Source organism: Dermacentor variabilis, chromosome 5, assembly GCF_050947875.1.
Source record: "Dermacentor variabilis isolate Ectoservices chromosome 5, ASM5094787v1, whole genome shotgun sequence".
Taxonomy (NCBI): Eukaryota; Metazoa; Arthropoda; class Arachnida; order Ixodida; family Ixodidae; genus Dermacentor; species Dermacentor variabilis.
In genome coordinates, this window is record NC_134572.1 from 193,625,592 (window position 1) to 193,642,766 (window position 17,175).

General features: G+C 46.5%; 1 protein-coding gene and 1 pseudogene across 3 annotated transcripts in view; both read right to left on the reverse strand.

Moving 5' to 3' along the window:
• Nucleotides 1-17,175, reverse strand: part of pyd (zonula occludens-like protein polychaetoid) — a 468,585-nt gene that overhangs the window by 266,796 nt on the left and 184,614 nt on the right. For all 3 annotated transcript variants that reach the window (XM_075693885.1, XM_075693886.1, XM_075693884.1), the window contains exon 7: nucleotides 15,249-15,475. In XM_075693885.1, the coding sequence (XP_075550000.1) occupies nucleotides 15,249-15,475 (227 nt within the window). The remainder of the gene's footprint in view (nucleotides 1-15,248; nucleotides 15,476-17,175) is intronic.
• On the reverse strand, nucleotides 10,612-13,210 carry LOC142582107 (uncharacterized; annotated as a pseudogene).

The window sequence follows — 17,175 nt, forward strand, 5'->3', positions numbered from 1 at the left end:
TAACATACTGCATTCTTGTAACCTTTTGAAACTGTTGATACCACACCCCTCCGCAATGCCCCCTGGCCTTAAGTGTAACAGAAATAGATAAATAAATATAGCATTTAAGAATATTGCAGGCTAAGAATTGGTCATTAGCCCAAGCAGGACAGGCTACATCACATCAGAAGAATACAAGCGATTTGAAGAGAGAAATCATCAGTAGAAAATGATAAGTCAGCTCAGCAACAAGCCATTATGCCAGGTAAAGGGTAAATAAAATACTGACAACAGAAAGAATGAGGACATAAAGAGTACTACTTCAAAGTAAATCTATTACGCAAGAAAACCCATATACACTAGAACCTCGTTCATACATTTTGAGAAAAACTGGAAGAAAAAACGTACTAACCGGAAAACGTATGATCTGAAAAAACTAAAAAATTTGACAGACTGAACTATCGTTGACACCTACATAATGCGAAGCAACACGCGGATTGTTGGGGCATGAGACACCTACAAATGACGAGCTGGTGCCGCTCCAGCGGCCGGGATGCATTTCATTGTTTTTCTATTACGTGGTGTTTTAAGGGGACAGGAAACTGAAATGAAATTGAGCTGGTAAGCGACGCCAGATGCCACCGAAGCGAAACGTGATGTCCACATCGCACCGCCTGCAGCAGGGAACAGTGGCATATTTGGATTATCGCCTACTAAAAGCGTGAAGGATGCTCCCAATGACAATATGCACCATGTGAAGGTGAAGATGCTAATCGCTATCTTAATAGGTTTAATTGGTGGTGATAGCACTGAATGCGGCGTGCGATGACCAGGGCGGAGATTTGCTGGTAGAAGAATAAACTGTGTGCGCCTGATGCCTTTTCTTGTTCACACGGGATCTAGTGGCCGCAAAGCATATACGTTTGCATTCTGGAGCAGGGGACGGCGGTGCGTTTCGGTTATCGCCTACTAAAAGCGTGAGCTATGCTTCGGATAGCCCACGCACTGTGAAACAGATAGGTGAAAATGCTTATCGCAATAGGACTAGTGATAGCTGGGAATGCCGTGTGCAAACGACCCCGGAGAAGATTTGCTGGTATCAAAATGAGAAACTGAGCGCACGCCGGGGTTTTCACATGGAACGTGTGGGCGAGTATTGCAGTGAAGCTGCAGCTATATACTGTTCTAGATTACGCGAGCCCTGTGCATTTTCTTGTTTACACAGAATCTAGCGGCCGGAAAACGTATTGTCCGATCGCAGTTTGGCGAGGTACTGAACGTTGGTGCCGAAAAATCGTGTTTTCTGGGAACATCATAATTGTCATCATCATCATCATCACCCTGCTTTATGTCCACTGCAGGACAGATGCCTCTCCCTGCGATCTCCAACTACCCCTGAGCTCCGCCAACCGATTCCAACTAGCGCCCGCGAATTTCCTAATTTCGTGGCTCCACTTTGTCTTCTGCCATCCTCGACTGTGTTTCTCTTCTCTTGGTACCCATTCTGTAGCCCTATTAGTCCAACGGTTATCTAAACGGTGCATTACATGACCTGCCCAGCTACATTTTTTTTCTCCTAATGTCAATTAGAATACCGGCTATACCCGTTTGCTCTCTGACCCAAACCGCTGTCTTTCTGTCTCTTAACATTATGCCTAGCAATCTTCGTTCCATCGCTCTTTGCGTGGTCCTTAACTTGTTCTCAAGCTTCTTTGTCAGTCTCCAAGTCTCTGCCCAATATGTCAGCAATGATAAAATGCACTGATTGTACACCTTCCTTTTCAATGATAATGGTAAGCTTCCAGTCAGGAGCTGACAATGTCTGCCGCATGCAATCCAACCCATTCTTATTCTTCTATGAATTCCCTGTGATTAATTGACCTAGGTAAACATACACCTTCACAGACTCTAGAGGCTGACTGGCGACCTTGAACTCTTGTTCCCTTGCCTGTCATTATCTTTGTCTTCTTCATATTAATCTTCAACCCCACTCTCACACTCTCTGTTAAGGTCCTCAATCATTTGTTGCGATTTGTCTGGGAACGTATGAACCGGTAAAAGATGAGCGTAACTCTATTGGGTCACTTTTTGTGTTCTCAATTGCTGGTGCTGGCTGGTGTAGTCAAACTTGATTTCCATGATGTTACCGACCTTACCGACGCCATACCGATCCAGCTCTGTTGCGCCGACTTTGTTCGTCTATCTCCATAGGCACTGAACTGTATCACTGCTGAGCCCAACCCCTGTGTACCGGATGGTGAATATGTCGTCACTCCCTGTGTCAGTGCCGTCGCTTGAGTACGACCTTTCTTCCCTGGTGCCTTTTCCGTCTTCCTTCAACTCTTCCGCTGCCTGCAATTCTCATTCTGCCACGTCACCCCCAGTGCACGACAACATTACCAAATGATAGCCCTACCCCTAGCCCTTACCCCTACACAAACCGATGATCTTTGTCATCTGCTCACATTTTATTCCGGCATTTTTGACCATGACGGTCAGCCTTTGGGACAAACATCCCTAGTTCAGCATCGCATACATACCGTGATGCACCGCCTATTCATAGATGGCCCTATCGCGTGTCACAGGCAGAGCGCCGAGTAATACAACAGGAAGTTGATAAGATGCTTACCAAGGGCATTATTAAACCATCATCGAGCCCATGGGCTTCTCCTGTTGTCTTGGTAAAGAAAGAAGGACCATACCTGGCGATTCTGCATAGATTATCGCCATCTAAACAAGATAACAAAGAAGGATGGCTATCCACTGCCACGCATAGACGATGCATTGGATTGCCTACACGGTGCAACATACTTTTCATCGATAGACCTGTGCTCCAGTTACTGGCAGATAGCCGTCAATGACATGGACATGGAGAAGACCATATTTGTTATGCCAGATGGCCTTTATAAGTTTCGAGTCATGCCATTCAGCTTGTGCAACGCTCCAGCCACCTTTGCGCGCAAAATGTGCACGCTCTTGAACAGCTTTAAGTGGTCTATATGCCTTTGTTATCTCGACAACGTCATCGTGTTCTTGCCAACCTTCACGACACACTTTGAAAGCCTTTCGTCTATTCTTTCCGTCTTCCGTGCTGCTGGGCTACAATTAAATTCTTCGACGTGTCATTTTGGTCGCCGCCAAATTGCCATCCTCGGTCATCTCGTTGACTCATCTGGCGTTCACCCCAATCCAGCAAAAGTCTGTGCTGTTCTCGATTTTCCCGTGCCAACCTGTGCCAAAGTCATCCACAGCTTTGTAGGCTTATGCTCTTATTTCCATCAATTTGTTAGAAATGGTGCATACATTGCTCGGCCTCTGACTGAACTTCTGAAGGCCCCTTTTTCATGGGGTCCTGACCAAGCTGCTACCTTCCAACACCTTATCACTCTGCTCACTAATCCGCCAATTCTTGCTCACTTCGACGCATCTGCCCCAATTGAGGTCCGCACAGATGTTAGTGGCTATGGAATTGGTGCAGTTTTAGCTCAGTGTCAACGTAGACATGACAAAGTTATTCCGTACGGAAAGTCGCCTGCTTTCACATGCTGAACGCAATTACTCCATTGCAGAGCATGGGTGCCTCGCACTTGTATGGACAGTGAGCAAATTCTGGCCGTACTTATAGGGTCGACATTTCACTGTTACCATGGATCATCCTGCTCTCTGTTGGCTCTTGACACTTAAGGAGGACGCAACAATTGAAGTGGTGAAATTGTCAAAATTTTATACTTTCTTGATTTTTTTTTTCGCGATCCATGGACCTTTATTTACCTCGTGGTGAAATATTATAACAAAATATGCGGTAAAAATAGAGAAAACAGCACTTTCGTTGAGTACTATCATAAAAAATTTCGATAAAGTCGGGTTTCAGAAGGCCCCGTGGCACCGCGGACAGCCCGGCTATCCATTGACGCAGCGCCGCCATCTTGGTATCATCGTAAAGAGGAGAGATCGGAGCTAAAGGAAGCGGGAGCAATGCATTTCTCCACCAAAAAATAAACCAGCAAACGCAAGCGAAAAAAAGACAAAGGAGGCATTGCGATTGGGTGTAGCAGTCACGTGCGGCACAGGGCACGCTCCTATTGGCTGTTGTAGATCTGAATCGCCGATGAACTCTCTCGCGCGCATTTGCGCAGCAGCGAGCTGCGCATTCCGATCAAGTTGATTGACGATTGTGGAAGCTTATGCACCTTTTCTGTGGTGAGCCCCAAAGGAATGAAGTTGTACGGAACACCACGAACGGAAGACCGTGTACGGAAGACCACGAAAGGCGCAGAAAAGAGGGAGAAAACTACTTGTAGAAGCGGATGCCGCCGAGCTTGCTGATTTGGCACGACCGGCACACGTGGGTCACTGGGAAATCGCACCCCTGTGTGGTACTGACGAAGCGACCACAGAACACCTAAGCAACCGCGAGTCATGATGAAACCACGACTGCAAGCAATGGTGACAGTGCATCCGCGAGCGATGGTGAAGGCGCGACTGCGAGCGATGGTGACGTTACATCCGCATGTGGCCGTGATGGCAATGCGACAGTGGCGGAGCAGAAGTTTTCCCATCAAATATTAAACTGTGGTTTCACTAATAAAAAGGTTGCACAATGAGAGACAAGAGCGGACATTTTTAATGCGCTGTCACCTGCCTCTACATGACGGATAGATGCACAAATGCCAAAAAGGCAACTAAGGTGACTGCACCCTGCAGACCTTTGCACCCCCACTCATTCACTATTCTGCTGAATTTGCCAGCATTTAGAAGAGTGCCAGACAAGGTAAAACTCTCTAATATGTTCGTACAAGTGGCTCATTGGTGATCGGTCCCAAAATCACACATGAGGGTTAGATTGACAGCTGTTGAAGCGGCGTCATCACGTATCCAACACAATCTGCGTGCCTATCGCATACTTTCCCACTTTCCGAAATGCATGCTCTCTTTGTTGCCATTCCCTATGTCCACGTCATGTAATTATTTCATTTGGTCCCGTCAACCCAGATGAACCTTGTACCAACAGAGGTGGACTCGGCCAATGTGGCATTTGGGCACTGTGTACACAATCCTGCATCGAATCGACGTCGGGCAGCGCTCGCAATGGCAAAATCCACAACTGTGTCAGTCAGGGTGGCCTGCCACTGACGCACCCGGCGATCCTTTTGTGCCGAAAACAAAGTGAAACACTCACTTCGGCGGCACTGAGCACAAGGAGCTCCACGGCCCACGCGACATGTGGCACTATGCGGTGTGGCTCTCTACGCCGAAAATATTGAATATTAGAAAACTTGAATGCAGTGAAACCCACTTATAACGATACCGGTTTTAACAATACTGTTATGCGAAGGAAGGATTAAGAACTGGAGACTATTTACTGAGTATATTTACAAAGGATAACTGCAGCGCTGGCCAGTTCAGCCAACAGCTAGAGAGCCAGAGAGCGTCCGTCGTTTTTATCAGGAAGCCCACGTGCATTGTCTACAAGAAACGCGCAATGTGTATGTATCAATATGTTGGTTATAACAATGAGAAGCTGCTGAACAGTCAACTTTTGTAAGTTTTCCATGGTGAAATAACCTGCTTACTGCAATGCCCCGATGCCACATTATTGGTTATAACGATGAAGTCTGGCTGCTGGGTGTCCGAGCCAAAAGGTAGTGAAATGTGAAATCCTTGAAAAGCAAAATCAAAACGAGAAATTCGAGCCACTGCACGATGGCCCCCGCTGCTCCGAAAGCTGCCGCTCATTTCTAGCCTTCGCCGCACGCCTTTCTCCCGTCGCCCTTCCACCCCTCCGAACACAAATGGGCTGAGCCCATAGCTCTACGCTGCGCCACCCTCAGAAACACGATTGAAGCGTGCCAACTGCGGTGCTCACATGTTTCTGACTGGCTCCTCATTCAGTGAAGTTTTGCAAACAGCTTGACCGCTCGCGTTCGTCTGTGTTGGTTGTCGAAGTCGTTCCTGGCTATGTGGTTTCTCAGCCTCTTTCGACTCGCCGCTGAAATGGAAGATGGCTGATCTGTCCGCTGTAATCAGCAATGCACAACGTTGCCGGTGAAAAGAAGGTGCGCAGCTACAGATTTGGAAACTAAGTGCTTTGGAGACTAAGTTGTTCTAACCAATGAGGCGATCATCGCAAATGTGCTTGCATCAGATAACAAATGCGACGACGGCAGCAATGACGTGGTAGGGCAGGCTGCCTCAACATTGTCCTCACAGGAGGCCTGGCAGATGATTCAGTCTCTTCGGGGCTTCATTTTAGTGACTAAGCTTCCACTCCACTACGTGGAGCACCTGGATACCTTGGAGAACGATGTCAGCAAGCTTCGCGTAAAGCATGCAAGACTGATAAACATAGGGTTTTCTCTTGCAAGCCAGTGAGAAGTATGTGGCGAGATGCTCGTGGCGATCTCACCTCAGCGTTTTTCTAGATTTCTCAAGCTGACAGGCTGCCATGCAACCTCCTCACATTTTTTAAAAGGCTCCTTTTCGGGCCACCAAAATGATGCCTCGGCGGTGCTCGCATGTCACTTGCCACCCGTGACCCCTCTTTGAAATTGTTATAGCAGTGCCATTCTTTTAGGGGCCTCTCACCAGATCTTACCCTTTTTAACTGACAAGCAAAGAGCATACAATGCAGGATAACGATGGTGTCTACAAAGTATTGCATCCCTAAGCGCCATGGAAAGATATAAAATTTCAAACCGAATGTTGTTTGCCCATCTCCTTGTGGCCGCCGCACTCCAATTCAGAGGGTGATGTACACGTGCTAGTGTATAAAGAAAGACATGGCTAGTGCGCCTATGCAAGCATGTTTGTGCTGTGATCTAGCTTGTGGTGACACGTGACTTCGATAATTATGCGAGGCAACATCTGTTATTTGTGTCACCTGTTGCTTGTATACAGTCGAACCCGAATACATCGAACCCATTTATATCGAATTATTCTATATATCAAACAATTTCTGGACACAGTATAGTTACAATGAGTATATATAGCAAAAGTTACGCTTGCATGGAACAAAAATAGCAGCGACTCCCGATACATCGAACTGCGGAAAAGTGCCTCCACAAGTTGGCTTTCCCTCGCAACTGCGGGTAAACTTGGCGGCGCGGCTTCATCTAGCCGCTCTCCCTATAGTGACCGCACTGCCTCGGACGAGTTCTTGACACCCCCCCTGCAAAAAATTATCCTGGCCCGCCCGCAGCGCTTGCTCAGACAGCCAATCAGGGGCTCTTGTGCCCTTGTCGTGCAAAATGGCGAAAGTGCGAGTTGTCTCGGTGCTTCTCTGGTCCATTGTGAGTGCACCTTGTAGGCTTACTCCCGCAGTGTTGCCGTAATGAAGTGGCAGAATTCGCCTTTCGTCGTGAAGCTCGAAATCATAAATCGGGTCGAACGTGGTGAGAAGTCAGATGTGTCCCCGGAGCGTGCAAGATTCCGAGGAGCACTCTCAGCAAGATCTTGAAGAATAAGGGGGAGATAGAGTTAAAGTGGTCGAACTCGCGATCCGGTGCCCGTGGCGCCCGATGTGTACGCACAGCCGTGTACGAGTGGTTCATCCAAAATTGCTTCAGCTGTGCTGGCTAATGCGTGCTCGGGGATGACTGTAAATTCTGATCAATGCGATGAAGCCATTGCCGGTGTTGCCGAAGTTTGGAGCGAGCTGTCAGAATTTCTGGAAGCTGTTGAGGAATCAACGGTGGACGAGTTTGTGAGGGCAAATAAGTGATGGTGTCGCGACCACGGGAGAGCCCGAAAACGAAGGCTGCATTGCCGACATCGTACCGAGCACAAGTGAAAGTGGGCACAATGAATAAAGCAACGACGGTCCTTTGCCCACATCCTCCGAAGTTATTGGTGTGCCCGCACTAGACCGGTGCTTCTGAACGAATGCAGAAGGTTGCGGCCTCAGCTGCTCAGACTCCTTAGACAATGTGGAGAAGTGCGTGCATCACAGGCAGCGAAATTGCTCAAGCAGAAGAAAATGCAGGACTATTTCATGCGAAACTAAGCTAGTCTCATCAATAGCGTGATTTTATAAATGGTATGTGCTTTTATGACATCGAATTATTTAGCAGGATTATCAAATTATGCTCTATGTCGAGCTGATAGGCATATTTTTGCGAGTTCGATACAGCCGGGTTCGACTGTAAATTAATTAAAGCTTAGGGAAATGACAAAACACATAAACAGAATGTCTGTATGTATTTGTTTTACTTTGCAACGTAGTAAGAGGGATGCACTTCCGTTAAGTCTGCTCGTTCCCACGTCATGCAGTCTCATTTTCTACTATGTTCCAGTGCAGGATCACGCTATGTGATTTACTTGTGTCTGCCTCAGTATACATGTAGCACAAACTTATACCGCTAGTCAAGCGTCCTCGTGCACAGCGCCCAAAATCATGTGCTGCGCGGGACCAGACATCACAATAGCTAGCACGCAACGCTGTCAGAAGAAGTACACCACACCACAAAAAAGCGAGGAGAAAAAATATAGAATGAAGGCAAGGCCCGTGATGTATATGTCACGCGATCCTCGAGCTCCAGTACGGGAGAACGCAGGGGAGGAATTTCACTTGCGGAGGCTAGACGGGCAAGTGGAAAAAGTGTCTCTCGTGGCAGTGGCCCTCGCCTCCTAAAATCATGGGTTCACGGCACTGAAATATTTCTATCTCGGATATTAATGAGCCGATTTGAAAAATTTTTACGGCAGGACGCTTCCTAGAGGAGACATAACAGCTTCCAGCATATAACCAAAGTTTACTATGTTGCCTGGTGAGGGGCCCTTTAACCCTTTGACGGTCAATGATGTAAATATACGGCACCACGAACAAGTCCGAAAATGGTCGATGCCGTATATTTACGGCACCATCTGTATGTTTAAAAAGCGCGCCAATTTCCTAACTTTCTCTTTTCGGTCATGTGCTGCCACTATGTGAGGATACAGAGAACTTTTTTCGTGTGGCTACCTCTCGGTTTTCGTTGCATGGTTTGTTTTAGCGCTAGTTTGCTACCACGCGTCTATATACCACCGCTCGCGCATTGGCGCGCGCGCAGGCAGGCGGCCGTTTGGATTTTGTTTCAGGGGCAGTTTTGGTTTTTTGCGCTTGCGAAACTGATGGCTATCTCGTTCCTCATTGCTCAAAGGGCGACCACTTGTTTCTCGCTCGTTTAGTGCTCACAGGGGTGCGCATAGGAAGGATGCCACCGTGCATGCGTTTCCGTTTCTTTAGTTTTTTTTAAGACTGGCAAAAACTAATTGCCCTTGCTAGTTGGCGATAAGACGAAGTTTGGTTTGTCACACGTTGCTTTTTTTGATGGGCACACAACGAAACAGTTTTCTTGAGTGCGTGCACCTACGCAGTTCGATTACGCTATGGACGTATGTATTAGTGTAAGAGCAGGAACATTTGAGGCTTGCGAAATATTCTCGTGTGTGGATTTTCAAAGCCTTGAACTATGCATAAAAATGCATAAAATTTTTAATGCTGATAAGTTTATTTCCTTTTCTATTGTTGTTATTCATGAATGAAGACTGCATATATACCAACGCAAAAGATCTTTTTCTCACTTTACGGTCACCCTAGAAAAATTACGGTAAATATTTTTTTAAATAAGTCCCTAAGAATTAGAATCAGCAATAAAAAAAATCGACCCTGGGCAGTTGCATATGGCGAAAAAAATCGACCCTCAAAGGTTTAATGCCGACAGCCGAAGCTTGTTACACGCAATCAGAGTGCCCAGGAAGCAGTTAAACGAGTGAGCACAATCAGAAGCCGGATGGAGGAAGGTGGTGGGGAGGGGCACTGGCCTCCCCGCCATTATAGTTTTCCCACATCAGCTCTGCCGCCCCCCTATTTTGATTTTTTCAAGCAACCTGGTTACAACAATTATCAGTTAAACAATAGAATTTTCGTGGCAGTTGAATATTGTTATAAGTGGTTTCGACTGTAGTAGATATTTTATTCACAAATCAAATTATTTGAACAGTCACTATTCAATTCACTTCGGTGATATACAAGTATTCACACACCCCTACTAATTATACAATCATACATGGTGAAAAAGTTCCTTATCAGTGACGGCATCGATGTGTGCTGTAATATGATTTCACCGAGCGATGAGTTGGGATAAGTCGGTGCAAGTTCATTGTTCATGCGTTACGCAGAGCACACACTAACGGCGACAAATCTGCACTCGTTCGTGTCCGCTTGCGTCTTCGTTCCCAGTCGACATTCATTTTGTCCCCGTTGGTGTGTGCCGCATATAGCGCAGGAACAATAAAGGTGATTTCATTCTATCAATCATCTACAGAAAAAAATACTGCATGAAGGGTTTGCCTGGTTTAATTCGCAATTTGTGGCAATAATCAGTGCAGCACAACATATGAAAAGGTCTAAAATTAAATTCATTGTTGAGGAAGGAATGGTGGTGTAACCTGCAGGACAAGCTGAAACATGCTATCATTCTACATAAAGGTACTGGTGGAAGGTGTTATGCTAGCCTTAGTTATTATTTAAGAACGTAAACTGGAGTCAATTATATTGAATGACTTCAACATTTTAAAAACTAGGTATTTATTGGATGAATCAGTTTAACACTTTCCTGTCTGTGCCTACACCAGGGCTCGTACACAATATTTGGCTGAAAATTCAAGGACATTTCAAGGATTTCAAGGATGCAATAAGGCAGAATTCAAGGAGTGTTAGTGTAATTTTATTTCCTCACATGACTTAGGAAAGGAGCCCTATTTTCGCATTAATTTCTCTTTCAAGAGCTGTTATCTCTGCTTCTTTTTCTTTGGCTGTTCGACGGAAACTGTTGGCCTGGACAAGACAAGTCAGGTCATTTTTTGCTTCGGCGTCTTCCGAAAAGCGATCCGCTGACTCCTGCAAGCACTTAAGAGTTTTTAGGAGCTGTGTCTTCTTCTATTGCATGCTCTGTAGCACCAGCTCGAGTTCTTTTCTCTTCAAGGTTACCTGCTGTGCTACAGCTTGCTTCTTCTGTTCGTCCAGGTACTATAACACATACCTATGCCTGGCTTGGCACACTGATGACTTCAGTTCTTTCGACAGCGGAACGTTAAGCAGCCCACCGTGGGTTTTCACGGCCTCGCACATGACTCGTAGCGAGATATACGAGAGCTCTGCCATATTTTCGACTGCGATCTGCTTGTTTACACAGAAACCTCTTTCTGCTGAAGCCTGCCCATGGCTAAGCAAGAGAAGGACCTTCAGTACTTCCCATAACATCGAGAATGCAGGGTCATGCTTCAAAAGGCGCACGAAGAGAACGTCAAGGCGTTCCTGGTCTCTTTCATAGTTTTGCAGTTCATGCCGTTTTTCTTGGCAGAACTGAATGTACTGTGCACACACAATATCGCTCTTGTGCTCAGAGAGAAGCTTGCTGTCAATTAAACAGTTAAGAACAACTTTCAGCTTCCCAAGGCACATTTCTGTCTTTGACATCTCTCTGGGGTCGAAACATGATAACCCTCGAACCAGAGGGTACCTAATAGGACTTCTCTCCATGATTTTCTGGATCATGTTCACAATGAACTTTCAACACTCACCCCCAAAATTCAAAAACACACTTGGTGTCCGCTTTTCCGCTCTTTGAGATCTTCTCAGCCACCTGTCCAACGTCCACCTTCTCAAGTGATATATCATGAACATCAATTCGCAGCAGTTTCGTGATGCTCGTGGCTTCTGTCAATACCGAGCGCTTCATGAACCTTGCAAGGAGGCTCCTCAAGACAGTTTCAAGCTCTTTCGCTAAAAAAATGTCTTTGGAGAATCACTCTGAAAAACAGTCAAGAAAGGCTGCACAACCATTGCAACGTTTAGGTAAAAGTTCAGTTTCGCAAGTGCAAGCTGGTCCTTTAGAAAAGCACTGACATTCTCATACGCTCTACATTTCGGCAAGGGTAGCCTATGGTCGCTCACTGCTTCGGTGTAGTGCCTCAAATGCTCCCACGTAGCCAGGGCTCTCTCCAGTACTGGCACGTTCTTGACCCAACGGTGGGGTACGAAAGGAAGCGAAAACAGCTTGCTCCTTGTTTCTTCAACAAAATCTTCACGGCGGGCCGGTGTATCATGGAAGAGTGAGAATAAGCTCGACAGAAAGGTGTCAACTGGCCAGCTCGTCGCATGCATTCCTGCATTGTAAGCATTATGCACTGTGTGCAAGCCACATAAACCAATATCCAAGCACTGAACTTGAAAGTCATTCTTCATGTGCTGCTGCAACTTGTTGAAAAGACTCCAGTTGACATTCGGGCAGTCCATCGAGAGCTGCACAATCCTACTCAGGAGAAAGGACGCGAGTGTTTCCGTCAACTTCTGCATAAGGTCGTCCGCTGTGCTGTGACCCATGAATGCCGAAGTCAGGTATCTGGTTGTCACCTCACAGTTGTTCCACAATCTGACGTGAACATCAAGTTGTTTTCTCTGCAGGTATTCATTCAAGGTTTCGTCAAAAAGCACAACTAAATTGTCAGACTTCTCCATCAATTGTTGTACCTGCGAAGTGAAAAATGGGCGCAGACCGTGGCACGCGACGTGCGTGCATTTTTTCTCAGAGCAAGTGAAGCTTCTCGCGACCTCGCTATCTGGAAACATCTTTTGGAATAGCTGGGAAATGGATCCACTGGAGCTGTAGGAGTAGTGTGATGACACAACTTTCACTGTCCACAAAATCTCGGCTTTGATCACGGAATCGTGCTTTCTGCAGTCTTCATCAAGTGTCACAGCCCGAGAGGAAGTTGCCATGGTTTCATGCTTACAAGCAGCCCCGGATGTCATATTTGCCGCTTGCACGAAACTTACGACGTATGAGCAGCCCTCACCGGCTGCAGTTTTGGATCGGTGCTTCACGCCTTTCTAGTGGCTCTTCAAGGCAGATTCCCCCATCGTTGCAATGTCAACCGTCTTCTGACACATTGCGCACTTTGCACGATAAGGATCGCTTGGTTCCAGTCTCACCCAGTGACGATAGTCCGTATATTGCAGCCAAGCAGGCTGAAACTTGCACTTCCCGCCTGGCATCTTGTCAAAGCAAACACACAACGCAAACGCGAACTTCACTGAAATGGCGTGCACGAGCCCGACAGACGGTCCAACTATAGTGCCTAAAAGAGCACTTACTGGTGCGCCGAGCGCGTGTGTCGCGGTAGCACCGAGAGTGATGCGTGCCGCCGCCGGCCGCTTGGTGCGCTGCACTACAAGACTGTGCCGGACCATGCTGAGGCATGGGCAGACTTCAGGCGAGATGCGACGCGAGCCTCCCCATTTGCCCGGCGATCTGCCTCTTTTATGTTCTTGTCCCAATCCGCGATACATTTGGGGTCTGCGAACGCGCTGGGTAATGAGAGGAGCCATTTCTTTCCACGTCTTTGTCTGGGAAAACGCGGTTTCGTGACCTGTTTAAAGTTTCTTTAGACAGATGAGTGCACACATAGATGTGAAACACCCACTCACAGAAGAAAAGACTGCAACGAAAGCGGCAGCAAGGCGCAAGCTGAACTACGCATTGCAATCAACGCATCGCAAACGCCCCTCGGTTTAGCATGGTGCCGACAGGCATCGCCGTCTGGTGGCCCGTGGTGGCAGGCATCACTGCTCGTGCCACCGTCGCGCGTTGCAGATGCTCAGTGGACGGTACACTAGAGTATATTCGAGGCTCTATATGCTAACCGACCGAGCGATATGCCTCGCATTGGATTGGATTCGATTTCTGATGCATATTAGTTGCCAGACGACATAGGGGCTGTGGGATTTAAAGCCGAAACTTCCTGATGTTGCCCTTTAGTCAACACAGCTTGTTTTCATGGGCATTCGTAAGCAAAAGGGCCTTTAAAATCAGGGTGACTTGCGGAGGTACGTCGTTAATTTTCTCTAGTGGAACAAATCCCACGGGATTTTCAAGGATTACAAGGAGCTCACGAGTATTCAAGTAGTTTCAAGGGCCCTTGAATTTATACTGTCAATATCAAGGATATTCAAGGATTTCAAGGGGCTATACGAACCCTGCTACACCCATCGATAGCCCATTATTGAAGGTTTCAACTTAAAATTTTGCCGTGCTCGGGACGCTTTTGGACAGCTAGCGTCATTCAATACATAAAAAACGAACTATTTTTCTAGTTTTGCTTTCGTGTTTCCCTTTTTTCACCGCGTGGAGACTTTTGAAGCGCCCTTTAGACAGGTGTGACGAGCGCTCGTAGCTTCCGATACAGCGTCAACGGCGCGTGCAGACGTCCTTCAAAAGCAGCTAATTTTGACAGAATCCGATGAGCTTATGTGAGAATTTTTTGATGATGGTAGCAGCACAAACTTGGAAAATGATTTTGATTTATCGGACTTCAGCACGGACGGCAAAAGTGTGTCAAATAGCCCCGGAACGTCAACATGTATCCACCGGCAGGTTTCGTTTTCTATTCAGAACTGTTTCATCGCTGCCGTGCTCAGATCAAAAGATATCCGGTGTGTTCTAAAGATCACAGGTCTTGTCTGCAGGGTGTCAACATCGTTTGAGCAGGACCACTTGCCGGTGGCGGCACAAAGACTGCAGTTTTGTGCAAGGCGGCCAAGAATGGATCTCGGAATTGCACAATTATTGTGCTCCGGAGTGCCATGCAGTGGTTTGTAAGAGCTCTCACACGAGCACGATAGCCACTAGGGCTAGCATTTTCCTTCGTATATAAAGGACTTCTCCTGATAAAAATATTATATTTGCAGGAATGTTGTATATAGCCTTTCTTGCTCAAAATATATATCCCAAATTTTTTCGATGTTCTTTTGGTGCAAAGCAGCATCGATGCTTTTACAGAGCTTTCTTGCTTTCATAAAAGTGCCTTTTATTAAATCATTTTTTTCATAGAATAGTTAATAAATGTTTGCTTGAAAATAATACCATTAAAAAGAACATTCCTTCTTCTACAAATTGGTACCATAGAATCTAATATAAAGCAATTGCTCTAGCAGTAAAAAGATTGTTTACTAGACTACCCAAAAACTGCCCATTTTCCTGCGGACAGCAAAGACATGAGAGGTGGTGCCACCATCTTATTTTTACAGATTCTACCACACATATAAAGTGTGCATAAGTGCCAACACTTGTGACATTTTCTGGGTAAGCCAAAAAAAGCAATGTAACCAAATGCGGCAGCATGCACTGCAAAATGACACCTCTGTGGTGCCAGTGAGGCAGCGGTTTGTCCGAACCAGTCGAACAATGCACACTACAGCCACGGTGCTTGTGCCATGCAATGAGGATTACCTGGACAGGTTGTTCTTGTCGTCTGCACGAGTGGGCGGCTGCACGTACAAATTCTGGCTGGCTGCGCGCTCTTCCATGGGGCGAGTGTGGGACAGGCTGGCCATGGGGGCCTTGCTGCTGCCATACACATCCTCACGTTGGAGCACCAGCTGCAGGCGCTCCTTGCTGGCCTCGAGAAGCTTGCGGGCCTCCTTCAGGCTCAGCCCCTCCACACTGGTGTTGTTGATCTGGAACCACATGGACAGCTCGTGTTTACCAAGGGACACTGAAGGAAAACACTAACACGTGGCTTCCTTATTTTCTTCATGGATGTTGATGAAATTTGGCAGAGCTGATGTTTCTGTTTCAAAGCTTTATCTACGCAATGTTCTTATTTAAATTCTTGTTTTTTCTCCTTTTGAACTTGTCCTAAGCCTGAACTACTCAAGAAATGTGATAAAAGATCCGTTCGAAGCACTGCGCATTTTAAGATGAATGGCTGAGGGTGTGACTTTCTTGGATTTCTTTATTTACAACATAATTTTTTTAGTTCTCATTATTTAAGTGGTGACTGTACAACGGGCATGTAGACTATGAACAAGTCTAATCATGAATTCAGAAAGGTCCCACCAGAAAAGCAAGAATGTCATGCTCTGAACTGCACTTCAGAGAACATAGTTAAAAAACAGAATTGAGGTACAGTTAAATCTCGATATAATGAAGTAGGTAACATCGGCAATTTGCTTCGTTATATTAAAATTTCGTTGTATTGAAATTCGACTTTTTATGAAAATAAGTACAGTCACGGATCGATTTCTCTGGCACGGAAAAGGGCCACAAAATTTTCTGAATTATTGGGCAATTGAAAAACAATTGATTTTGATGAATTTGGGAGTCAGCAACGAATGACACGTTTTCATGGCACATCGATGATATCTTCACTGAATTAAGCGAAGCCAGTCACACTTTCATGTGCACTCCACCCCTGTGGCTGGATAGCGTCGCCAGCACAGGGATGACGCTATAATGATAAGCACCGGCAGCAGGGGCGAATGCTTCGTTTGCCTCTCACTCCAATGGGTCACCGAAACTTGAGTTTACGCAACCTTCAATACTAAACGCATGGGAAGACAGCTTACATGATGCCACGCCATCTCGGCACGCCCACTCCTTGCTTGCGCGGCAGATTGCCTTGAAAGCAGGGTGCATGGCTGCATATGCGCTCAGCCGTGTGAACAGCCATGCGCAGCCACGGTTAAGATGCACGACAACTTAAACCCCCTCCCGCCCTGCCCCTCGCGCGTGCTTGATTGCATTACCCCGAGCTTGCTCCCCTCCCCCTCTTTCCCTTTGCTCGCGTGGGGAGGCGGCACTCGTGCATGAAGCCACTATCTTTCTTTATCACCCTTGCACACTTTCACTCGCCCCTAAAGCACGAAGTGTGCGGGGCCTGATAGGATCTTATCACCACAATGCGTTGGCGGGCTAGTTGGTGCGGATCCATAAATACTTCGTTTAGCGCAATACAATGGACACAAGAAAGGCGACAGGACAAGGTGCCTTGTCCTGTTGCCTTTCTTGTGTCCGTTGTATTGCGCTAAACGAAATATTTATGGATCTTATCACATTTGGACTTTATACAAAACATGACACAGCTTCACTTCGGCGGCCTTTGATGTTGCGTCGCGCGCTATTTGAGAGGTGCATTTGCAAGCACCGCCTGTAGTTCAATTATTTAACAATCTATGTCCGCGGAAGTTTTCATTTATTGTCTCAGTATTCCTCTGCTATGGAAGCGAAATTTCTTTACATTGAAATCGCATACAAACACACTTTGTTGTATTGAGGTGCTTTCGCTGCTCTTGCATGTATTCTGCAAGTACCTCTTCTATTTCGGCAAGCTGGCCCTGCTTTGGTCCAGTGAAACCCTTCCATGCTGCTTTTCTGG